This window comes from Ornithodoros turicata, chromosome 8, assembly GCF_037126465.1.
Source record: "Ornithodoros turicata isolate Travis chromosome 8, ASM3712646v1, whole genome shotgun sequence".
Taxonomy (NCBI): domain Eukaryota; kingdom Metazoa; phylum Arthropoda; class Arachnida; order Ixodida; family Argasidae; genus Ornithodoros; species Ornithodoros turicata.
In genome coordinates, this window is record NC_088208.1 from 41,546,197 (window position 1) to 41,572,029 (window position 25,833).

Sequence of the window (25,833 nt, forward strand, 5' to 3'; positions counted from 1 at the left end):
TGGGTGCTGGTTCATTGTGTCTACAGGAGCAGTGTCGTAGGCTCATTTCTGTCTACTGGTGCAGCGTACTGGTTAATAGGCACGTTCATCTGGTTTCTAAGTGCGCTCAAACAACATGAGAACGAAACAGGCGGATCATAGTTTTCATCCAATTGCAAATTTAGGAAATCTGACTAGCACTTTGTTTGGATGATGGCAAAAGAATAAATAGTGTCCATCTTTAGACTATGAACCTACATTACAAAGAAAGGGTGGTTCTATAGGGGTACAAAAACGAAAAGCAAATTAAATATCGCAAGGTGACTACATGCAGTGCACAATTCCTCGAAATATGCTGCTACGAAAAAAATGTTCACCTTAGTGCATTTAACAATGGCTAGCCTCTCACTACGTGTTATAAGTTTGTAGCCATATTTAGATTTGGAAAGCATTTCTTGTCAGAGGGCCGGGTAGTGGTATGCATGTGTAACAAACTCTTGCCACTTAAAAAATGAAATAATCAAAATTCATGATGATGGACACGCACGTCCCCATAAATATATGGGAACACATGAAAATATTCTGTGAGGACCTCTTCAGGGCACTTTTTTACTGTACTTAAAGTAGTACTTGAGTACTGGAACTTCCCATCACTGCATTGTAAGGAATAGTCTTTGGATGTCTGCTACGATTTGAAACATTCCACCGACATTTATTCGGGCACAAAAATATATATTATGTACAAGTTCCACTTGGGTCAGGAAAGGAAATTATCATCAATGGCAAGGAAGATGTCGTCTGCAAGAACAAATTGACCGTGTGTCACTAACGCTCGTCTCAAAGCGGTAATTTTTTGCAAACTGCGAGACTCTATGAAACACTTTTTTGCTTTCAACTATTCAATTCAATTTCGATTCCACCTACCATCCAGCCATTGAAAATGACTTTTTGTGGCTTTGGCCAATGGCCCACTTGATGCATTTATAACAGACCCACAGGGTGGGCTATCGTTATATGTTGCAGAATGGGACTTTCTCCTGGGTGGTGTGCTTTTATGTCTTCCTAGGAGCAGCCGAGTGTCTTGTAGGGCTTCACATTGCATCTGGCTGGTTACAAGTTCCTCAACACTTGTGGGGTTAACTTGGACTCTGTGCGCACAATCATCTTTGTGGCTGTAGATGTTGACAATATTGTCACGAGTGATGTTGAGATAATAATCACCATTTGAGCCACTGTAGACACCGACCTAGTTTTAGAAAGGGAGTTACTTTCTCTAAGATAGAGCCAAAATGTCTACAAATAGGCTTCTAGAAGATGGTCCAAATTATAGGAAGAAACGTACCTTCTGCAGCACCAAGGCAGTTCCCGTCCTAAAGTAGTCTCGCAAATCTAAGACACACTTGTCAGTTGATGCTGCAATTTCACCTGCGCAGTATTTAATTTGCCCATAAAAACTGACTCTGGAGAAAACACTAGTAAATACCAAACCTGTAGGGTCTTGGAGGTGCAATATACCCTCACAAAATTTCTTAACCATAACGCAGGTGACAGGTACTTTTCCTTGTGGTAGTTGGTTCAGCCTTTTCTGCAATAGTCGAGGTCATCATCAACCAAAGAAAAACCGAGAAAACATTGGTTCAGCTATTGTTAGTCACAGCTGGTGGCTGTGAAAACTCCGTGAAAATTTAATGAAAACATTCTCTGATAAACTGTGTCGTTGCATTTCTATGTTTTGGCTGTCACTTTCCAGCATCTCAAAATCAGATTAAATTGACTGCAAACTAAACTTCGTTTTGTATCCCACCTACTTAAATCCCCGTGCCAAAGGCCTAACGTTAAATGCTGCCTACTTTCATGTCCGCCACGTTGTGGAAAAAAAGAAAATATGGTTCAATCCAGCACAGCAATTTGCTCTATGGTTATCATTCTAATGAAATGTTTTACTCTAGTACAAGAATCTCCCAAACTTATGTTACGTTATGTTTTCATCCAATGGGTGTTGACTGCCGTACGTGGCTCGTAAAATAAAGGCTCTGTAAGGCAAACGGTGTACCATTTTGAGCAGCCAGGCAATGTTCAATTCCAATATGCTATTCCCGCCTTCCATATTAAGATCTTGCTTCATTAAATCCCAGTTTGACCCAGGGTTCTCGGTCCATGGTGTACAATGGAGATCCTGTCGTACGAGTTAAGAAAAATTATTACAAAAATAGTGTCGCAGTAAAATGTAATTCTATTCAATTGTGGCTCTTCCTCTTGAATTCAACAAGGACTGCCAAGGGTGCCACTAAACCACACCTGAATAACATTAGCCATTATCATTCACCATTAATATTATTATTAGTCAGTCATGTCATCTTTATTACGCACAAAGGAGACAAGCGATGTTATACCAAATAAAAAGCTTGCCTACTTGAAATGTTGTTGACTTTCGCTTCTGGGGTTCTTGGACTACCTTCCATATTTCCGATAAGGAGCCGGCTTTCTGGAAGAAAAATGTCCCCTCGCTACAGAAGAAACAAGGAATGACTGCTTGCGTGGGTATCACACAGGGGGTATCTAAGGGTACATACGCTTTTGGCATCCACTTCACAACAACATAAAATGTGTGTGCAATTAGCAACAATGCAAAGAGACAACCACCATAAAGGCACCCTTGGCAACCTTACCTCGGCAAATAGGTAACCATAGGTGTCTTTTGGAGGGCTTTTCAACCATGGCATAACATTTCTTGGAGAAGTTCTCCATCTTTTTGTTCAGGGTACACGTTTTCCATTATGTTATATTCAGACTCGTACGCATACGTGCTTATGTTTACTACACAGAGGTCACCACAATATGTGCTCTACTCACACATTTCGGAAGCATTCCTGCAGGCCCCGGAAACTTCCTTTTTCGTAGCACAGCTGAGGAATCCCAACTCGTACAAGATTTATCATTGATTACATCGTATTCAGCTTTATGCTCTGATCCTGGATCATCTTCAAAATCGTCATGAAAAAAGCTTTCCAACTCATACACATCTATCTTAGTTGCTCCAAGACTGCTGTCTTTGCCTTGCAGTTCTGGAAGCTTTTCAGCTACCGGTACGTCTTGATTGCTTTGTGAATTGGTGCGTACTCTAGAAACGCTAGAATTATTATCATGAACTGAGGCAGCTTGCCTGTCTATCTTCTCTAAATTGTCCTCAATGTCGCTATTCCAGAAATCCTGGAAATAAAATCAATCGATACTTTTGAAAACACACAGCTATCACAGACTAGAAATGAATAACTCACATCATCTATAAAATCAAGATTGCCTTTGAGTGTTGTTTCTGATGTCGACATCGCAATTCGCAACCTGAACCTCTCCTCTATATGGATTATGGGATTTTTTAAGGTTCTCCCCCATGAACGTTTGGAGCCATCAGGAGCTGTCATCCCAGTCCATAGCTATGCCCAGTCATTCGCCTCCTTTACATAGAAGGCAGAGCCCTGCTGATAGAAGGCGTTGGTTGTTGTCAGGCATCGCGCACGCAACCACGCATGGATGGATTGCAGTGGTCATGACGTCATGACATGATGTTCCCAGCACCGGAGTAGTAGTTCTGGCAATCGCCGCTTGGCTATGGTGGCTATGGGATTTGGCGCTAGCTCGCACTATTCGTTACCACGTGACTTGTCGAAACCGCGGCCGTTTGATTGGTTGGAGCATGAGGCAACCGAGGCAAGGACAGCGATAGCGATGTTATGTGGTTATGTCGTTATGTTATGCTAGGTCTGAACTACTACGGCACTGAACAACTGAACGCCGCAAACGGCGGGAATGTCGGACAACTTGTCACGTCCACACCACGACCTACTAGACAGAATGTCGTCGTGACTCGTGAGCGGAAAACAACGCGGGAAACAGGAGCGGACATGTGACAGTTTCAAACGTCATTTTTGTTAGCGAGATATCTCATCACAACGAAATGGTAATTGATTCTCAACCTTGCGCTCGAAATGGTGGTGAATTCTGCTCTTGTTCCGTGGATCAGAGATGCAGTCTTTTGCACTTACGGCCCACTTGGTTCTTCTTTCCTTAGGAACGACCGTGTCACGTTAAAGGGGTATTGCGTGACATTTCCAGTGTACATGAGTAAGATCGCCTTCTTGTGCCTCTTAGACACTTAGTATTCATTTTTAAAAGTATTTTACCATTTTCCAGGCAAAAGGTGTACCTGTTACTCCTAGCAAGGGGACACTACGTAGTTCCAGTCCAGTTTCAGGTAGTATGAGGCCCAGGCTGTTTCCAAGTGTCATATCAGAACCTGCACATAGATTCTGTTTCTAGCAGTTATAGCATTGAACAGCCAAAAGTAGAATATGCAATACTCAGTTCATTACCAACAGTGGCACCTTATGGCGGCTGTGGAACCCTCGTATGCGCTATGCTAGGCGATACAAACCAAGAATTGTCAAAGGCATATGGACTATACAACACGTCAGCACCTCTTCCTTGAGTTACCTGAATTGGCAGCACCTTGAAACTGAGCAAGCTATAGAAGGTGGCTTTGTTTGCCCACCTGTTCATCACACAGTTTCTTTTCAAATATGAAAGTGAAAGAAGGGGTTTTAATATCACGAAATACAGACGCGGGGATGAAAGTAGGTGGCTACATACAAGCCTTTGAGGGAGGTATCTCTGATAGGGGTTCAAAGAAGAAAACCCATTTGAGTAAGCCTTCGGGGGGTAGCAACCAGCCTCATGAGTAAGAGCGGACATTTTTTGCAGATGCCAGATTATGTCTACCACTTGGCAGAGTCCCTGACTCCTGGAAGAATATACATAATATTTTATGTCTCACCAATAGTGCTCAAGTTGAGCACCACGGTAAACCTAATACTTTCATCGTTATTTCAATTCTAGACTAATGAAAGTATTTTAATTGGCATACAGAGGGAACTCATACTGTTCCAAAGTACCGAGAATACAAAATTACAGAAGGTCTCATCTTACCAAGACATTGAGGTGAGAAGATGCAGGAAGATGCAGGAAGATAATGTCTGATTGGCATTTTCTAGGATCTGCTGGATGTTGAGAAAGTCAGTTATAGACTATTGTCTTACTCTGGAGGAGATAGGCTTTCATATTACCAGGTGAGGCTCTTACGAGATATATGTATTATATATATTAAGTGGGGTATAAAACTGCAGGGAGTGATAACGAGCATCATCAACGATGAATGTGGTTTCTACCTTGTGAATGGCAAAAACTTAACGCTGGTGACGGCACCGTTGGCCTGTTGGGGTCATGTGCCACGTCTCGTGGTTGGAGATCACATTCAAGTAGTCAACTGTCATTTTGTGGAACATCCTCGAGGAACCACCAAGATTGTCATGTGCGGTGCATCGCATCTTAGGTTAACCAACAGATGTGAAACAGTACGTACCCCATCAATGAGCATTACTTTACTCTTTCTCGCTAATTATGACGCGTTCTTTTTCTTCAGTACTATGGCGTGTCCCCTTCTAAATACATATCCATACACCTTTAAATTGCTTCTTGACACCTCATTTTGCGTGTCATCTTCCTCTGGGCGCAATTTCAAAGAGTATGGAAAACACTTGTATAATGCGAGCAAAATTAGTTGACACAGTGGTACCGTTTAGAAGAAAAACGGATCCACAGGAAGCGACGATTGCCGGCAACCAATGAGACAAGCGCGAGTTTACCTATCGTAGTGTTCCGTATATGCGCGACATGACACACACTGCTTCATTTTTCAATACTGACTCACTGAATTGTAGCCTACAACTGTTCTCGCACATGCTTCACTGACAGTGACGTCTGTCTGGTGGTACCAATGCTCTAAGCTGGAGGAAGAAAGATGATAGAAGTAAGGCTGTTGTGAGAGCGCTCCGTTTTGAGCAGTCTAAGATAGAGCACAAGTGTTGCTGCCAGTCCAAGATGCCATAAGAAGCAATCAAAAGCCAAACCATGTTACCTTTAAACTTGTAACTTGGAGGCTCAAGTCCAGAGTGACGTAATAAACAAACAAGAAAACACTGCTGAATAGTTCCAAGATGAATGCAGATTTTTGTTGAAAAACCCCATCATTCTCACCGGTCTAGCCTACTGCGCTTTTTATCAGCTATAACACCCGATGTGTGTCCTTCTGATATTAATGTCAAAGGGGGTGTGATGAGGAACTTTTTAGGCCCTTTTGGCTGACTCTGGAGGTACCAGTTTTAAAGAGAAACAAACAAACGTGGTTTGGATTTGCAGTTTTGGGCACTGGAATTGAGATTCCCGAATCCCTGCATAGGATTCGGATATATTTTTATTTATTTTTTACCGCGTCTCACGAACGTACTACATTGAGGAACTCTTACACAAAGTATTTTGTTTGGGGAGTGTGACTAGATTAGTTTCCAAGATTTAGTGCGGTGTCCCCTGGTGACATTGAGTCTCTTTATTGGCTGGCAAAAATTGTCTACTAAGCAGAGATACTTGAAATTGTTGAGAGACTGACATGCCATCACTCATTTCATACTCAGTTCCTGCTCTGCTCATTTGCCACGTTGAGCATGAATGAGAAAGCTGAGTTTTGCCGAGGCAAGGAGCATTTGTGTCCCTCACATATCCGAGTCCTCTTTTATGGGTGTCTTCTTGTTTCTTTCTTGCGTACGTCGGAATGCAGAGAAGCCACGAAACACATGTCTTTCGATGGATGAAAAGCCTTAACTGTGCCAGTTTCCACTTTGTTGATTGGTTGCAATCAACTTTATTATGCCTCACGGAGCGCTTCGTCCCTGTGTATGTGAAGCACAAAGACATAGTCTCATATGACAAAGACAAATGCGGGTAAAGTTTTCCAAGAGCACATTTGAAGATGCATATTTTATAATGCTCTTTTAACACCACCAGGAAGAGAAGACGTAGCCTCCTGTTCACCTTACTCCGGTGGAACGCACCGTGGTTACGATCTCGTCCAACGCGCATACCTGTCTTTGAGTTCTTTAGCCAGCCACATGAGTGTGCAGCTGTTGAAGCACAAGTAAGTGGACAAGGTGTCAGACGTGGTACATTGAACGGCGCTAACTTACAGGACCAACGGCTGCTGCATTTGGAGTGGCCTAGCCTGAGAACTGTCTGCACAGTTGTCAAGTACAGGGGAATTCCTTTTGCTGTTGCTCCCACATGGCGCGTAGCAGTGATTCCAGTGGCAGACTTACCCTGGCAGGTACTCACTATCTACTGACTCTATTTTATGGAAGTAAACATAGGTCACGTACACCAACATTGAGTAGATTCCTCAGCTCAATGATGCATTGAGCAGTGGTGAAGCTACTCAGGAATTTCCTCAACAGTGTCAGCTCAGCAACGGGAAGTCGAAAGGCAACTTGAGACAATATTTGCAAAGAGAACAGCAAGTAAAACGATGACTTAGGCCAAAATTTCTAGTAAATTCCGATACTATTGGTAAGGATGGTGTTTGTGGCCACATTTCCTCCTTCCATATGTTGTTGGTTCTTCAAGTGATAAAAACAATTGTCCATCACAGGTTATAGGGTGCCTAGGAATGTCAAAAGAAGGAACGCTGCACTTGTGCGACGAGACATTTGAAATCAAGATCCGTTCATCCATTCCTGCGTGTTCTTTGCCCCTGGGACACATTGTTGTCATCCCTAAAGGAGGACGCTTCATTCTGGAAGGGATATCCGCCATGAAGGATATTGAGAAACGCCACACGCTTTTTTACCTCGAGTGTGACCGCTTTATTCCTGCGCTCCGGGCGCACACTTTCCCGTGTCCTCATGGATTACAACCGCCACAGAAGGCAGGGTAAGGAATAGCTAACAATTTGGGCATTCTTGTACCTTGGGTAACTTGTTATTTGTAGGCAAGGTTGGCAGACCTTTCGGGTGAAAGATGTTACCCTGCCACGGACAGTGGAGGGCAGGCATTATTTCGACGTAATGTGCATCTTCCAGCAACAACAGCGGGTCCTCACTTTCACCAGCTTGTACTGGCTGCCGTTCTTGGAAGGAGGAGGAATTTTTCAGATACAGTTGCCTCGTCATGACAGGATGCTACTGTCTCAAACATCAATGCCGGCGGACGTTGCAGTCCGCTTTCTTCCAGACAAGGTTCGTGCAGGGAGCTGAGCTGTGTCTTATAAGGGAACTCAGCACCAGTCTTGCAATCTGTACGGCCTCTGGAGACAAATGCTCCTGCTCACTTTAATCCTCCGAGAGACTTTTTAAACAAATCTCTTGTCACGTTTTATACGGTCGTACGTCGTTATAGCCAACTTTGCTATTGTCAAGTTCATTTGGCTGGCCGCGATTTATTTCTACGAAATTATTTTTGCGCAACGAACTAAGCTTCCCCATTTTCTGCGGATCCTCCGTCGGCTATTGCCAAGTCGTTCACCTCGGTTTTCTTCTTGGCCTTTTCGACAAATCTCTGGCGGCGCTGTTCTTGGCTATAACCATGTTTGACTGTGACTAGGACGTGATAATCCTCTACAATCAACTTTCAGGAAGCCTCCAGAGTGGCCTTCGATATGAGGATCACATCTTCAACCGAGTGCGTATGACACGACCTTTATACGTGCGTATAATTTGAATGTTTGTTACGTGAATATAATTGAAGGCGCGCAACAAGCGTGCATGGAGTGCTGATAGACAAGTTCTACCAGGAAGCTCGCACTGCACGAGGTAAACATTGACACATAAACACCCCTAGTCTTCTCTGGAGTTGACTTCTTTTCAGCGGGTTCTCACCGAGGCCCTGACAGATGGAGCCCTTGTCTGAAGGTGATCAACTTGGAAACAGGAACTCTGCTAAGCATATACCTCAACACTATGACAGCCAGTGTTCCACTGTTGGGCCTCCTGCCTGGAACGTTGTTTCGTCTGGAGTCAGTTCGTCTCTCCCAGGCAGCATCCACGGTCCACTACGCATCTTCCACAAACCACACCGTCTTACACATCTCTTCCCATGGAGATGCTTTGCAGACTTATGAGACAAGGTAAAACTGTCATGAGGAAATGTTGCGTATTTCATGAGAAAAAAATTGTTTACAGCAATCTGGATTTGTGGCCTGCTGCGCTCCACCCATGCAACGGGCTAGGCTATGCCCTACCGCTCCGATATATTCAGTGTGTTTTAACCAAGATTCTCTCCCTGCGAATGTGGCCGGATTGCCGGACCTGCGGTGTGCCCGTACAGCAGGATGGTCAACAATGCACGCATAAGCTTATGCCTACTCTTTTTCTCAGGTTAGTGGCGCACTATGAGGGTTGTTTTCACTTGCCCATAAATAGGTATTTTGGAATAAATGAGACTGCGAGGCCTAGTGGGCCATGACATACTGCCGTCAAGTCCTCATTCGGAGCAGTTCCCTCTACTTCCGTTTTATTCAAACAAATTTTAGGTGAGTCGAAATTAACGGGATAGCACTGTAAGCAAAGCTCAATGGCCAACCAGCCAAGAACGGATTAGAGATGCTTGTGGGTGATACAGATGATGAGCAAAATGCACACAAAAGACACAGTTGGAAGAAAGGCAGGAAATGCCCAGAGGGCAAAATGGAGGGTTATTTCCAGAGTCATAACTGTAGATGTGTTGCTAAGGTAGAATCTGGGTTCTCTTTTTATTGGTACATTGTAGACGAGGGAATCAAATATATACTACATACCTAGCACAGGGGACAAAGGAAAGTTGATAATGGAGATAAGAAAGCGAAAACATAGACACAATTTTTAATGAAATAATTTCATTCTGCTGCGACTAGCCCAGCTTTCTATTGTGATACGAGAGAAAGAGCTCTGTTTCAGTGAAAGCCCTTACTAAATATACACATTCGTTATTCACACTGGAAGAAACACTGGTTATTATATGTAGGTTTGAAGCCATCTGTGATGCGGAGGTCATCACAGCCATCTGCTGGGACATCCAAGCCAAGCAGGTCTTGCAATTCAATGATAAACTGTGGCAGATGATGGTGGACTATGTGCTCGACTACAAACAGTGCATTGAATACTCTTCTGTGAGTCCCGCTTGGATTATGGATTGATTCTGTTAGTGATTCTGTCTGCCTGGTTAGCGTGGCGTCCGTGATCCAGTTGACCAAAGTGGCAGACAAGTGGTATACATAGGATGGACACCAATTGAAGAGAGAATTGCCAGGTGCTGCAAACACCGATCTTTATCATCATCTCACTTGACACTCACAGTGAGAGAGATGAGATTTGCACAAGGTATGTACATCACTAGCTGTTTCTCCATTGGCTCAGGCAAGGTGTAGTGCCAACATCTTACTAGGCATCAAACATCTTTGTCGCATTTAATGGTCAATCTCATCTGAAATGTTTTATACATTCCAGTCTGCTGCTTTACTCTTGCTTTTTGGAATAACAATAATCGTGCTCTGCAGGATTGTGTCCATTTGGGGACGATCACGTACGGAAATGCATCTATGAAATTGATATCACTACATCATGAGCAGAAAATCTAATTGGCTAATTTTTTATTTTTGCCAAAAAAGTGCTTAGACATGAAATGATGAAATTGCAAAGCTTATGTCGCTCCCCATTGTTTGTGTAATTGCTTGCAGTGCTCCCACGGAAGGACTGCGTTCAACGTCAAGATATTCCAGAGAGGAGAGACAAAAAGAAAAGGTTTCACGTGGTATGTGTTCGAGACACTTTAGGTGCACTTTACCACTTGCACCAAGCTGCTGTAAAGGAGGCTTCAAATGTACATTTCTAATAAATTCAATAAAGATATTTGTGGTTGCAACTATGTACCATGTACTCAAATATACGGACCATGGGGACATTATGAAAGCAATTTGACACCAGACTACATTGGAGAAAAATAAATTACATCCATTAGAGAGCGTGTTCAAAAAGCGAAATAGTAATGTATTGAAGTGAAAGAAAACTGTATACCGAATATACGAAATAAGAATTATAAAAATGTGTGCTCTAGAACCTTTTTCACATGCATTTGAACCAGAGTCCGGTTCTGACTGTAAACCAGTTAGGAACCAGCTCGAGGTTCTAATGTACAAAATTATAGGAAGCCACTAAAGATGATACAAGATCTCTTAGTTATGTTTTTTTATGCATTTATTTCAGTTTTTCTATCAACCCTTACCCGAGCAACATGCCGCCAATCTAGGCAGGCAGACCACTTGAATCCCCACATGAACCCCTAACCAAACTGAAAAAATTTCCCGAGCTGGTAACCTAAGTTTGTATATTGGTTGGGTTCCGGTTCAGCTCCAAGATGGCTCTAGTAATTACGGTTCAGTTCTGTTTCAGTTCCAGCTAATTCCGTTTTCGGACGATCTGATCTGAACAACAACACTGCAGCATAAGCTAAGCCTAACGGACCCTGAGGCTGCCATCTTACAAAAAATAGGGCTGGGGCATGTGTTTGGGTAGGTCAGCCTGGGTTTGACAAATTTTTCCATGACGTTAAGTTTATGACGTTTTCTGACGTCCGATGACGTGTTCATGAAGCGCCTCACGTCCTCCACAGCGTTATCCCGCAAAGAGGGAACCAGAAGGCTGCCAGAAGCACGGCCTACTCTATACTAGAGACACAGCTGGCGATCCCCTATGGGAGAGACGGGTCACGGGTTAGTTACGTTAGTGACCGCCGCAAGCGCCACATAGCATTATTGGGGAGAGTGAATCACCCTTACACGGGCTGTTGCTAAGCACGCGCTATTATCTCTCTTATACTGCTTCGTCGTTGTCAACACAGCCTACCATACATCGCCGCGGTTTCGACAAGTCACGTGGTAACGAATAGTGTGAGCTAGCGCCAAATCCTATAGCCAAGCGGCGATTGCCAGAACTACTACACCTGGGAGCATTGCGGATTGCGGATGTCCAGAAGGAACCCGCGAGTTTCGGGATTTCGGGCCCTTGCCCCAAGCCAAGCCAAGTCGTGACCAGCAGTGTGGCACGTGTTAAATATAAGTAGTGCCAGTAGTGGTAGTGCTGCAGTGCTTGCGTGATGAAACGCAGGCCCAGAGGAGTAGTGAAAGGATCATTCGGATATGGTGATGATGTGTCGGGGTTACAGATATCAAAAAGGAGGAAACACGAGCAATGTGCAAAGAAAGCACGAGGGAAGGCATGTCACGGCAGGAGCAAGGTATAGCAGACTTCACTTCCCATCTCCAATTTTTTAGAACAGAAGACATTATTAACAGAAGACCCCGCCTTATTTATGAAATAAATTCCCCTTTATTTGACGATAAAAGCGCTAAAAGTCTCTTTTGGCGCCTTTATCGTCGAGGAAATATCAGCCATAGGCTCGTATTTCACAGCATTCAGAAGGCGGCAGGAATGGATATTAAGTGGGTTGTGTCTCCTCGTTTTAAACTATTCCGGATAAATGTAAAATGCATTCAAAAGTTTACAGCAAAGGGCCTAGAAAACTGGCAATCATGACGTGCCTTTGTAGAGGAGGTGGTATGCCTGCTGACAGAACTGACAGAAAGGCACGTTATGGCAGCAACAGGGTAGTGGGTGTCATTGTGCATGTCACACCATGACAGATGATTCCCAATCAACCTTCCTTTTTTTGGTAACTTTGCCAAAGTAACATATTTTAAGTTCCAAGTTACTTTTAACTCTCTTTTCACTCACACCCACATATTTTCTTGCTTTCTCTCCGGTTCCTTCGTGGCATTTTTTGCCACAAAATTTGATATTCAGTCAATGACAGTATTTTATTCAGGAAGTAACAACTGCTGCCATTGAAATGAAGCTGAACCATTGTGCGCCCACAGGGACTAAGATGCAAAACGTTCGAATAGACTTCTACCAGAGAAACGTCATCATGACATTGGTAGACAGACTGAAACCGAAACAAATCTGAAGGAGAGGGCTGGGTTCCACGAACGGGCACTTGTTCGCTGCCTCCCATTGAAAGAAAAGTAAGACCGAGGGTCGCGTCCCTTTAAGAGACCATATCGTAATCCCCTCACTACCGTGGTTTTCGGGCGCGACCTTGTTCACCTCTAGCTTCGAGCGTAGTTCAATTCTACCAACTTTTGACGCTGTCGAACAGTATGACGTCATTTGTTTACAATCAGGGAGAGGTCTATTGTTGGACGTAAACGAATACGATCTAAGCGTGTTGCACTCCTCCGCAGGCAACTAAAAGTCTAACTCAACTGCTCACGGGCGCTGCACCTGCGCAATGCTATTTTGTGTCCGAAGTAACTTGGAAGTAACTAGTTCTTTTTTTTAAGTAACTCAGTAACTGCGAGTTACACTTCAGGTTGAAGTACTTGGTTACATTTTGCACACGGTAACTTAACTTGTCACGAGTTCTTTTTGACGGGTAACTTCTCAATCTATGCACCAAATGTTCCTCTACGTGCTTAGTTGTATGCTTAGACACAGAACCGTAGCGACGGGGAGGGCGAGAGGGGCAGGACGTTGAACGAAGAAAATTTGAATTTACAATCTCGGCAGTGCAAAGTGTTTTCATTTCTTTGTTCAGTGGGCTTGTGTCGGCAGTCGGTGAGGGGATTTACCCTGCCGCAAACCTGCCTCGCTACAATTCTAGTTAGACATACTCTTATTGGAATTTGCTAGTAATGCAGACTACTTGCATGTGCAGTATTGAGCATGAAACCCTATTGTATTGGCAAAGAGATGTTAGTCAAGTGCACGTTGCTTACCACAACAAAAGTGTCAGTAGGCGTTCCCATTTGTGCCACACTATGTTGAAACGGTTCAAATTGACTTCCCTTTTGGTGCTGTCACCATCGAGTGATTCCCAAGTGGGGTGTCCTACTTGAGATTCTAAGTGGTAGCTTCATTTTATGTGCGGTAATTATCCGTTTGATGCCCAAGTGTTGATTATTCTTATAGGGTATGCTACAAAAGGAAATGGAGAGGATCTGTCAGACACTGAACATTGGTGAAAAACCTTCAATGGAGAAGTTGAGGGTAGTGAACAAGAAGGAAGTAGAGGACATGAGAGAAGCCTCTCAGGAAGTATGTCTTTTTATATTGGCTGTGTATAGTATGAGATTTACGTGCACATAGCAAGAGCCGTAACGACAGGCGCCAAAGAGGGTGCCGAACGGCAAGCCCTGGCAAGTTGGTTGGACAGTATGAAGTAGGAATTAAGATAATTTGAATTTACAGACTCGGCAGTGTGAACGGTGTGCTTGAGATTTGCCCTGCTTCAGACGAGCGCAAACTTGCCTCACAGCGCATTCAGACTGCAATAGATAGCGAACTTTGTGTGCCTCCCACATTACCACTATTTTTTGATGACATACTTGCGCCAACGGAAGATGATGCGGAGCAACGCATTATGTGGTGTTATGCAGCCGATAAAGTAGTCCTTCTAGTTGACTGACAGTGTCCAAAGGCTGGATTTGAGAGAGCTCAGTTCCTATACATGGCACACACAATGTTGTGGAAAACTGGAAATGGTGACAAATATGTGACACTGCATGCGAGCTACCTGACAAAAATAATAATCTCGGGTCGGACCACCTCATATTGTCAGTATAGTTTTGTGTTCAATAGACTAGGGAGTTTGTAGGAGAGGCAGTCAAGACCAAATTTAGTTCTGCATTGAGGAAAAGAACATAGTTGTTCCTGTCTCAGTCGATCCTTTGACGAGGAAAAACCCATTTCCAATAGACAGTTGCCAATTTTCTTATCTCAGATAGGAAAGTGACAGTATCGGTACAACAAAGTAAATTTTTGGATATTGTATTCGGAATATGCGGAGGTGTATGAGAGATCTCATGTTCTGAGGCTGGAACAGCATAGAAAGGACAAATACATACAAGGAGATGTGGGTTCAAGTCCTACAGCTGGCTGACTTTTTCAGTGACTTTCATCTTTCATGCAGAGGTAATATGGCTCCTATAGGGCATTTTGTTGTACTCATATTTTGTCTAGATTTCTTTGAGGTGTTGTTCCCCACCATAACGATGTAACGGATAAAATAAACTATTGTACAGTGTAAGTTTTATGCGCATCGGTAAAGTTACAAATTTAAGGATGCACGATGTAAATGGAAATAGTCGTATTCTGGCAGTGTAAAAAGTCGTCTTCCGATTTATACCGGGTCTCTGTAAACATCGAGACACGAAATTTAGTAGTCTGCATAGCGTTGCATGGCAAAACTTTTGACCCATTGTGGTTAGTACATAAAAGAGCAACGCGTAGAATAGTGAGGCAGCAGAAACATTAGAAAACGAAAAGGAAACACAATTGCAAAACTAACGCATAACATGAGAGAACATACGTACATCAACTGTTGAACATAGGCGTAAGAAGGAAAAAGACAAGTAACAACACATAACCTTAGTTTATATGAGCTTTTCTGTGCTTTCATTTCTTCCCCCCAAATTATCAATCTTTTAAAAGTAGTTCCACGCTAATGATTGTGGTCAATGATGTCAACACCATTGCTGATTGTATCTCTCAAACTTGTCTTCTGAAGCATCCTTGAAAACCTTCGTTTATATGCACCCATCATTATATAATTCTCTTTACTTGGATCCTCATTAATGCACAGTAATAAGTGAGAGAGTTGTTGTCCCCTAGATGGAGAATTTGTCCTTCATTTCAGGAAATGAAGAAAGTCCGTAAGATGAGCTTCCTCCGTGACAACGAGGAAGAGGAAAGGAATATCAAGCAACTAGAGAAGAAACTTTTCCTCAGTCGGAGGAAAAATACAAACATGCCTCGTTCATTCATTGACGAGGGTCTGGATTGTATCTTTTATCGCTCTCTCGCTGCTTCACCTACATGTTTACCTACAAGTCACCTACAAGTCCCACAATGGTGATGGCGGCTGTCACCTAAACTTGCACTTATACTGTGCACAACATTTTCTTTGCTGCCTTTGTACAGCACTGGCACAGCAGAGAGATGGCCAATGGAATGGAATTTTTATTCTCCCGCATTCCACGGCCCAAACAAAATGTGATTTTTATTTTCTTCCTCACCCTCTAAGGCTGCGCACAAACGATGCGGCTTAACACCTCTTTTAACACATTTCCATAACAATGTTCGTGTATAATAATTACGGTCCCTTATGTCTCCAATTACCAAGAAATGTTTTCATCTTTCTGTGCTGAGTACATCTTGTACTAGTAATGTAACTACGAATGACTTTGACATTGATGCAAATTTCAATTTCAAATTTTTGAGTTTTGCAATTTGTAACTGCATGTCACAGAATGTGGTGGTCCAGGCAAAAATATCTGGGATATGTCATTTAATAGAAGAAAACGTTTGCTACTAGAAGTAGAACAAAAAAAGAACAACTAGAAAGTATTATTTGAAATAGATGAAATTTTTTTTCGTGACCCTTTTTAGGATAGGGTCACAATCCATACCGCTCCAGAAAAGGGAGTTGCGCTACGAATAAAAGCCAAGTCATCGTTTTAGTCTGAAAGAACGTGAAAGCTTTAAGATTTTTAAACATACTATCAGAAATGGGCTCGAAATGATGAAATTTGCACGTGCCCTGCGGATCTGAAACCCATAAAGTTTCAAGTTTAAGGGATACACAACTGGTAGGTGATGGGGATGAAGCCAGTAAATATTGAAAACTTATTAGAAAATATATTTTGAGCTGAGACCCCTCGGGTCTTTCCTGCTAGGAGCTACAGCCCATTTCAAACGTTTCTTGCATTTTGTAAAATGGCAATCGTACGAGCCAGTCTCACTGAGGAAACAGAAGTGGTCCCCCAGATTGTGTGCCTCCATCTAAGCTCTCTAAACTCTTGGACATTGAACATTTTGCTCACAACTAAGTTCCAATTTTTATGTACTTTTATCATTTTTGCTTTACCTACCTTTCTTTTGCGTGCTTTCCTTTCACTTAGTCTTTTTCTTTGTCCTTCCTTTATTTTTCCTTACCCATCTTTGTTGAAATCTGCATTACCCTTAACCACCATTAAGATATCTTGGAAGTGGTGGACAATAAATACAAAGATAAGGCCTTCAATAGGGAGGCATCTGAAACAGGACAGAAACGCAGCTTGGAAAAAGGCATTGAAAGCGGGAGAAGCAAAATTGCAAAGACCTTGGACGCTCCCACAGAGGACGACGACAGCAATGACCAAGTTGACTTCCCAGGTGCTGTGGCATGTGAGTAGCACTTTGGACTCTATTTCAAATGCGTCAAATTAATACTGTCTGAAATAACCAGCTGTCAAAGGTAATGCCTTGGTGGGCAAGGTGCGATTGTGAAAGTTCTTGCCATTTCTGCCATTAATCTATCTAAACATTTTGAAATGATGAGGCTTTCAAACTATTTCCAATCTTCTGATGGCTCGCATTAGTTTATCCAGAACCGCAAGCACGAGGGAGGGGGCTGTTGCAAAAAATTTTGTGTTCTGTTGTGCAGTTACCTTGTAACAATAGCAGACGGGGGGGAAAAAAATGGGGGTGGTGCCAGACATTTGGGGGGGGGGGGGGGGGTATGGATAAACCACTGAATGTCGTTCATGACAGACTAGCGTCTGGAATCTAGCAGTATGCACAGGTGTGTGCATGTTTGTGCAACCGTAATTAGCGGGGGTGAAGTCTCAGAGCCCCCCTACCTTGGGTGTCTGGCTACTTCACTAATGCCTACTGAGGGCTTGCCTCTTGTTGTCTCGAGGAATGTTAAATGCTATGTGTCATTCACACAGATTGTAAGCTCGCATTTAGGTGCTCTCACGTGGGAAGAATTAATCCACAGTGGTCATGTCTATCTTCTTGTGATCTAAGGCCATTCAACCTACTTCATACTTGTGGGATCTCGCCCCATTATTATTTTTTTGTTCCCGAACCCATCAAGAAGTTTAAAAGAGATTCTCTGAGGGCTCATTCCAGCTCAAACGTCTCAAGTTGGTGGCTCGACCATCGGGGATTTCGATGAATTTTCGACGAAAAAATCGTTTCGATACGCGACGCGCCATAAAAAATCCTGAATATTGCAGGTTTTGTGCAACTCACGCAGCCGTTCTTCTCTGCTCTTTTAGGCTCAAAATTGCTAGAAACATACCTGGAAAATGGACATACCCTTCTCCGAGTACATTCCATTAAAATTTTGCAGATCCGTTGAAGGGGTGGCATGCGAGGTTTCATGCATTGAGCGGAGAAGGAGTTAGTTTTGGGACAGAAATATTTTGTGCACGCAAAGTGAAAGGAGCCTCTGATCTTGGACGTTTGAGCTGGAATGAGCCTGATGCGATAGGAGGAGTTGGAGCGTAACAAAGTTTAAATTTAACGAGAATACGTAAAAGGGCCTGATGTTGACAAAGCGGGTATTTCTCTATTTCATTACAGTTTTGTTAATACTATTTGTTGACAGCACATTCTAAGGACACGGACAAATGTTGGGCCGCTGAGAGTAAAGATTTGCCTGGCTCTGGAAATGGTTCTGAGAAAAAAGAGGGAATTTGGGAGGACATATACGGCCGCAAGCACGACAAGGCGGGCAACGTCATTGCGGAAAAATATGTGCCGCCAGCGAGAAGGTCTGCGGAGCTGAGTGCAGAGAAGAAACGGGAGCTCCTGATGCTCAAGAAACAACTCAAAGGTTCCCTCAACAGGTACGTAAAATTGGCTTGACGGTGAGTTGAAAATTCCAATAGGAAATGAGTATTGGTACAGGTACCAACTACAGTTGAATAAAGCACGATGAGAAAATCTTTGTTGCATATTGTACTTATTATGTACACATACGAGGTGCTTTATTTTTGGTCCGCTCATATATGTCTTACTTTGAAGCGTAAGTGACAATAATAAATTGCTGCAGTGGTCATTCCACAGTTGAAACATTTGTTGAAGGTTGAAGAAGGCCAAGACTATAGTGCCTGACCAAGTTGAGCTGTACCACACAGATCATATTGATCTGTGCTCCTTGAAGCAGTTTACTCAGAGGTGGAATCATAGCTACCCCCAGCATGGAAAACAAATGCCACCAACTAACCACGACCGAGCAGTGTTTCCGCATTATCGGACAAATTTTGACATGACGCATATGAAGGACATGATATAGAATTTTTAAAAGTATGGTCATTCTGAAATGATATTTTACTAACTTGAGATAGTACTGGAGAGAGAATGAATAAATAGAGCGAGTAATAAATAATAAAACGGAGAAATAATAGAGAATAAAGAAATACAGCGTCAATTTCTTCTTTAAATAGACAGTATGGCTCTCGTGGTCTTTTTCCACAGAAAGCTTAGAATTGAATAAAAACGGTTTTCCCTGTATTTCTTTTTTAGGCTTAGCCAATCTACTGTGCAGCCGATTGGATCGCAAGTGGAGCAACTCTACCAGAAGTGCAGCAACCATGGTACACTCTTACAACTTACTTTCTTCTCTTCCCAACTATAATGTATTCCATTGCAGATGTCAACTCAACCTTATTTGACGTCATCTGCGAAGCGATCATCGCTCCGTTCCTAACTCCTCAGCGTATGGTGATGGACCATGCCATGCTGGTGGCTTACCTTCATTGTAACGTTAATGCGGAAGTTGGTGAGTACTAACAATACTAGAAATTGGACAATCCAGAATTTTTCAAATCCATATCCAAGGAAGGTGCTGTGAACCCGAATTGTTGGACAACGGAAGAGCTTAAAAATTCAGGGAAGAATACTTGTACTGAAAAGTGCTTTTGATCAAAATTTAATATCTTTGTAAAAGAAATTAGACAATAGTTGACTTTCGGGAAAAAACAAACCTTACTTTTCTTCTTCCGAAATATAATTTATTTATTTATAAAATTTATTTAACGTGTCGTTCATCGACTACAGGAGATACACAAACTCTAGAATCGGAATTGTTTCTATAAAACTAAGAAACAATCAAAAGCAAAACAATCTTACTTTTGAACTTTTACTATAAGAATTCTTGCCTGAACTTTTCCTTTTTTATTCCGCGTTGATGCCCGGAAAAAGTGTCGCTATAAGTGGCGTACCATTGTGGACACAGATGGCCTGCCTGACTTGTTTCACTCCAGAACATTGTAAAACACAGAGATTTTTGTTGAAAAACACCAGCATCCGCACCCACTGTGTGTTTGATCAGCTTTGACACCTGATGTGCTGAAGTCTTTACAGCAGTACTATCCAAGGGGGTGTGATCAGGAACTTTTTTGACAGTCTCCTCAAATTGGGATATCTTTGCTGCTGCTCAGTCTGGAAGCCAATCGGACTTTCAGTGGACTCCCGAAGAACATTTCTCTTACCTGTCCTTCTGCTTAAGTTATGCTGTTTCTCTGTGCACTAAGCTGATAGACGGTTTTCTAATGCATTGTTTTGCGTTTTTATGTATACTGAGTGCTTTGTCAGTTGTGTTGATCATAGTTGACGAAATTGAGGACTTGGCTTACATTGTCTCTCAGCAGATAGATTTCCTCATTTTTTGTTGAGAATATTTTGGTGATATATTTAAAATTTGTCTAGTTTCTGCCCACTTCTCAGGACAACTGGTTGCAACTTGTATTTTATTTGATTTATCCTTAGATCGGTGGAATGTCTCCAATTGTTATTATATTTCTTTCGTGTCTCACTTATTACACTTGTTAAGCATTCAACGTTCTGTATTGTTTACAGCGTGGGATTTTTTTTTTTTTCGCCATTATCAGACCTTGATGCTCTCAGTAGGCACCAAAATTGGAATAACTTTTCTTGACGTTGGTTTCTTCCTGTAAAGGTGCCTATATACTGGAGAACATGACCACCAAGTTGAATACCCTGTACAAATGCGATGAACAAGACAGCAAGGAGGTGGACAACTGCGTCTTATTCATTTCCTACCTATTCATATTTAAGGTTGGAGCAAGAATGTTTACTTACCTTACATTTACCTTATGTTACCTTGGGAGTAATAATGTATGATTTCAGGTGACACACTCCCGTCTCATCTTTGACATCATCAACATGCTGTCCACATCATTCAGGGACAGAGATGTTGAAATGGTCCTACTCATCTTGCGCTGTAAGTTGATATTATCAGCTAACATACCGTGGAATAGTTAATTAAATGGGCCAATGTTGCTCCCATGATGCTCAACGACTCGTGTTCTTCTTGCGCAGCGTAGAGCGTTTATACTTTGCTAATGTCAACTACTTCTTTGTATGTGTCTAAGCGGTTGGCTTTGGACTCCGGAAACATGACCCTGCAACTCTGAAAGAGACCATGCTATCCTTGCAGAAGAAAAGTGTACAGGACTCTGAGCAAGAGTAAGACACATTCTGTACCTTACAGGGCTCTTGCGTCACGCTTTTTATATCCTTCCCAAGCGAAGACCTCATCAGGTCTAAAGGGATGATTAGATGATGGGAGAATCATAATGTCACATACTGTTACTGATGTCTCTCGGGAAAGCTATTTGCACCAAAAAATCATAGTCGTAGTTGCAACTTTTGGGCTGATAGTAAAGTGCACCCTGTGCATTTGATTCAGTCGAAAAAATTGCGTCCACAGCAAGAAGAAAAAAATTGCGGGAGTGTTACAGCACCGGTGGCCATCACTTTATCACTCCAATTCTAATTGGAGCAGTCCATGGCAAGTGATCACATACCCTCAGACACTCTTGTTTGCGGCCTTGGCTACATGACGAGCTGGGTCCCATGGAGTCGGAATGCCTTTTACTCAAACGCCACGCTAACATTTTCCTTGTCATACTTGTGTACTGTGTTCGGTTTCGCGGATGCTGCTGAGCCATCTCGACAAACGAGGTGCTAACAGTTACAAAAGTGTTGGTACACAATCTGCGTTTACTTTCTCACTTGCAGCCCAAGAAAAAGGTTCATGTTGGATGTCCTCATGGCCATCAGAAACAATAATATCCAGAAAATCCCAAACTGTGACCCATCCATGGTTGAGCATGCATCCAAGACATTGCACAGTTTGTGCCGAAAGGGTAAGGGACAGTATAGAATGAAGCCTCTGCTGGTTGGATACAAGCGCAGTTGTGTACTTTATATCGAAATTTAAGGGGTGGCTCTCAAGTATGGTGTTACGACCAATGGGAATGGACTTTTAAAGGTTGACTTTAGTAGTACCAATAATGGCTTTTGACGGTAGAACCTCGTTAATTTGATCCTCCAGATAATTTCAACTCTCGTCCAGGTCCTGTCCAAGCCACACGTTTTTCAATGGGGAGAAACTCCCGGTAATTCGAATGGACGAGCGTACACACTGCATAGTTCGGATCAACGGCGCATCTGACCGGAAGGGCTCAAGGCGTCCCATATCTACCTGGTTATTGACCCACCGTATGGTTCTTTGTTCCCCTGTGCTCTTCAAGGACAACAGCAAAGAGCTTACATTCATCCTCTGCTCTTGAAGGGGGAGGACACTCGTTTTTATAACTACGTGACTGTCAATATCGTTCTACAACCCATTCACTGTCATCGTTTATTTCCCTAATTGGCACCATGTGAGCGTAGACAACTGTGTGGAAACTGGGCCCTTGACCGATGCAGACGTTATCGATGCCGCCAGCCAAACTAGACCAAGGTACTGTGCAGAGTGTAGCAACGAAAATTCGGACGACTGGGACGTGCCTTTACCAAGTGCATCTGATGCGGTGCTGGATATGACAGTGCACTATGCTTCTCGTACGGAAAATATGAACCAATGGAAAGTGATGCAAACAGTCTGCGACTGTTACTGATTGCTTTCATGATTCCTGCATTCCCTTCAAAGGCGCTGCTGACGCTCTGGCGGTATTCTCCGCGTTAACATTGGTTAGGCATCGGGAGCATAATGACGGCAGCAGTAATAATTTGAATTATGTCAATATAATTGCGTCTTAAAGTGACACCTATACTGCGAATGTATAAGACGACTCGAAGTGCATTTGCGCCCCCTTTTAGGGGAGTGCCTCCCGTTAGTTGCAACTGCGCTTTATTCAAACCTTGGAGTTGGAATTAACGTATTTCCAAGGTCAAGTGTGCAATCCGTTTTCAGGTAGCACGATACATGAACTGAATATTTCTCTGCAAGACTTACTCCAAGCCAAAGAACGAGGCAAATGGTGGCTCGTAGGATCTGCGTGGGTCAATTCTCCATCAGGTGAATTTCACTCTTTGGCCTTCCATCCGTTGAAGCAAATAGTAGCAATTTAAAGATTTCAGATTGTAAGGACAAGCCAGCCAATGTGGCATTCAGCAACAAAATTGTGCAACTGGCCAAGAAGCACCACATGAACACCGACGTGAGACGAAATATCTTCTGCATCATCATGACTGCTGAGGTTGCCCCCCTCTCTGCTCTCATTGGGATAAATGAAATTGGGGCGTGTATTTATTCAAAATGTTGTGCTTATTTTTCTGAGCTAACTTTAGGATTTGATGAACCTTCCAGGACTACTTGGATGCCAGTGAGAAGATTGTGCGTCTTAATCTGAGCAGTACACAGCAACAGCAAGTGTGTTATGTACTGCTACACTGCTGCATGAAAGAGAAAGGATACAACCAATACTATTCAGCACTTGCCAAATTGTTCTGCAAGCGGAACCGCAGGTTTTATGTGCGCTTTATTTCATACATGTTGTCACACTGATTGCAGAATAGAATTTGATGCACATAGACAACAGTAACTATGAAAGGTCCCAATTGCCAGGTGTGCTAAATGGCCATAAAATGGCCTTTGGGATTCCATGATTTTGTGGCTGTTGAGGAAAGGTTTCGCGATGGCCAAGTAGTATTCTCAATAGAGCACTGCACGGGCCTGTGCAGTGCTCTAATTCTCAAATTCCCCCTGACAAGGCACTAGACTCGACCTGTTAGTAACAGTGGTAAAAGCAATCTTCAGTCCACTTTTATAAAGTAGCTGAGTGGGACTTTTTCATATGAGTCGTATTTTTAACAAGGTGATGAGGATTCTAATGCAGGCAAACAGTGAATAGGAAATGAGAATTGTCAAGAAAAATAAGTAGCATAGAGTGATGAATTTGAATGTTGCAGATGAGCCTGCAGTGTGCTATATGGGACAAGATGAAGGAGCTAGAACACATTTCACAGACAGAGTCATCAAACCTTGCCCTGTTTTTCAAGACCCTACTCTGTCAAGATGTGCTTTCTCTTGCTGCCCTCAAGGTGTGTTCTCATCAAAATCCCCCATCCAAAAACGATGTATTCTACCCAGCAGAAATGTCTCAATTTCACACTGCAGAATGTGCAATTTGTGGACATGAGCCCAAGCCTGTTGAGATTCCTGCGCCAACTGTTCATCAACATGTTGACCAGTGAAACGAACGACGTCATTCGCAGGGTGTTCTCACGCATTTCACCCAAGCTGCACCTTCTGAGAGAAGGTCTGCGTCTTTTCTTGCGACAGCTCCAAGAGACTGGTGACCCCAATGTGGGTGTGTCGCTGCACAATTCGCTTCAAGAAGCTTATGCGGCTTTGGTATCGGTTGAGAGGAGGGATAATCCTCCTTGAGTCTTGTCTGTTTGGACATCTAACGAATGAAAGTGCATTTTTCATCTCAAAACATTAGTTATGTAATTAAAGCTCATTGTGTTTGGATACAAGCTCCATAGATCCAGAGTGAGCATATATCCATACATAACATTTGCAGGGTGATACGATTTGATTGCAGAAAGAGAATCCACAAGAGACACTCTTTAGGCCAATGGCAAATTAAGTGTTTCAGTAGAAATGAAGTTAGCGTCTGTTAAAATAGCATAAGTGCTGGTGGAGGAACTCCATACTGTAAAGCAAGCCCTGGAAAAAAAGGGAGTACACTTTTTTGCCCAGCGTCTGCTTTCTTTCTTTACAGAATGGCATCGTCAGTGTTTTCCTGTTGATGTCCTTCTACCAACTAGCCCAATCTTGCACCCTTGTGCATTACATTACATTGCATTACTGCATGCATGTGGTCGGAGTCTTTCATGGCAAGCCCAGTCGCGGATTGTGGTAACAAAGACCTATATTATACGTTTGCCATGACCGCATTGCGAAACCCTGACTCCTGCGTGTTGAAACACATTAAGGCATGGACCCGTGCATACTAAAAATTTTTGGCCATACTGAGTGCACTGAAATGCCTACATCCCATCAAGTGCGTTCCGAATTAGGACTGCTTTCTAAAAAAAAATGTTTCAGTTTGCTCCCTCCCTTCCATATGACGTATATTGCTCATCCTCAACGCCGACAAGGTCGCATCCTCAAACAAACTGCTGTCCGCGATCGCAGATGCGCACGCGAATTGTTGGTCTGCCTCGGCCAAATCTCGTTGTTTAAGCAGACTCAAGCACGGCAAGGCGGTGGCAAAGAACGACATGTGACGTCACTGCTGGTGCATGCGTAGCCAAACTGTGACACTCCCTATTTAGTGACTCTAAGCAACACTGTGTGGCATGGAGGTTTCTTACCTCCATGCTGTGTGGTAATGAATTTTTTTCTTCTTTTTTTGAGCTTGTCCGCAGGAATTACCAGTTCTGACGAATGGTACTTACCTGAAGTTAGAACAGGAATTATACGATGTATAGGGAGACGGAGACGCTTCCTATCAGGGTTTACAACCGCTTTTTCCAATTTTCCGTGCGTCGGAGCTCAAGTTCAAAGCACGACCTACTAGATTATAACGACCACGTCAGGCGCACCCCTCCCATGCGCCGCATTTTTGGAAGTTTGGAACATGGAGGAAGGAAACACAGGAGCGGCCCTTCCAACTTTTTGCCATTGGGACGAGCGTGCCGACCTTCGCATTGCATTCTGGGATGCTCCTGTCTACCATGTGACCGCCCAAGTGCATGCGCAGGCCAGCTGTCTAAGCAGACGACGGGAGTGATTCTCTTGCAGTTGTGATGCACGCCGCGCGTCCAGTTTTGTTTGTGTGTGTTTGGAGGT

General features: G+C 43.1%; 3 protein-coding genes and 1 long non-coding RNA gene across 12 annotated transcripts; 2 read left to right on the plus strand and 2 right to left on the minus strand.

The window, feature by feature from the left end:
- Positions 1–665: 665 nt before the first annotated feature.
- LOC135367443 (uncharacterized) lies at positions 666–13,929 on the minus strand. 4 transcript variants are annotated; one of them, XM_064600733.1, is made up of 9 exons: positions 13,667–13,929; positions 3,258–3,455; positions 2,833–3,189; positions 2,393–2,464; positions 2,033–2,155; positions 1,468–1,564; positions 1,322–1,404; positions 904–1,225; positions 666–777 (listed from the first exon to the last, which is right to left on the minus strand). In XM_064600733.1, exons 2-9 carry the CDS (start codon positions 3,399–3,401, stop codon positions 737–739), a joined length of 1,239 nt encoding a protein of 412 aa, XP_064456803.1. In that variant the 5' UTR covers positions 3,402–3,455; positions 13,667–13,929; the 3' UTR covers positions 666–736. The 4 variants fall into 4 exon arrangements, with proteins under 4 accessions (XP_064456803.1, XP_064456802.1, XP_064456804.1 ...); XM_064600732.1 differs by lacking the exon at positions 13,667–13,929 and having other exon boundaries at positions 3,258–4,295; XM_064600734.1 differs by lacking the exons at positions 2,833–3,189; positions 13,667–13,929 and having other exon boundaries at positions 3,258–4,217.
- LOC135367439 (uncharacterized) lies at positions 3,545–10,755 on the plus strand. Of its 6 annotated transcripts, none has more exons than XM_064600714.1 (19): positions 3,545–3,937; positions 4,049–4,101; positions 4,171–4,231; positions 4,738–4,836; positions 4,903–4,974; positions 5,028–5,102; positions 5,160–5,387; positions 6,647–6,810; positions 6,874–6,997; positions 7,055–7,189; positions 7,511–7,791; positions 7,850–8,096; positions 8,492–8,538; positions 8,605–8,669; positions 8,725–8,983; positions 9,039–9,233; positions 9,859–10,003; positions 10,061–10,214; positions 10,571–10,755. In XM_064600714.1, the coding sequence occupies exons 1-19, from the start codon at positions 3,935–3,937 to the stop codon at positions 10,723–10,725; spliced, it is 2,562 nt and encodes an 853-aa protein (XP_064456784.1). In that variant the 5' UTR covers positions 3,545–3,934; the 3' UTR covers positions 10,726–10,755. The 6 variants fall into 6 exon arrangements, with proteins under 6 accessions (XP_064456784.1, XP_064456783.1, XP_064456787.1 ...); XM_064600713.1 differs by having other exon boundaries at positions 3,547–3,937; positions 6,874–7,003; XM_064600717.1 differs by having other exon boundaries at positions 3,549–3,937; positions 4,001–4,101; positions 6,874–7,003.
- On the plus strand, positions 11,860–24,732 carry LOC135367440 (nucleolar MIF4G domain-containing protein 1 homolog). The gene is made up of 16 exons (XM_064600720.1): positions 11,860–12,126; positions 13,860–13,985; positions 15,586–15,730; positions 16,926–17,114; positions 18,325–18,565; positions 19,245–19,315; positions 19,372–19,500; positions 20,680–20,798; positions 20,871–20,964; positions 21,116–21,209; positions 21,765–21,892; positions 22,945–23,049; positions 23,112–23,230; positions 23,341–23,505; positions 23,943–24,074; positions 24,151–24,732. Exons 1-16 carry the CDS (start codon positions 11,986–11,988, stop codon positions 24,418–24,420), a joined length of 2,268 nt encoding a protein of 755 aa, XP_064456790.1. The 5' UTR covers positions 11,860–11,985; the 3' UTR covers positions 24,421–24,732.
- On the minus strand, positions 23,943–25,696 carry LOC135367446 (uncharacterized). Its single transcript, XR_010414464.1, has 2 exons — positions 25,440–25,696; positions 23,943–24,439 (listed from the first exon to the last, which is right to left on the minus strand). It is a non-coding gene; the product is annotated as an uncharacterized LOC135367446 (long non-coding RNA).
- Positions 25,697–25,833: the final 137 nt, after the last annotated feature.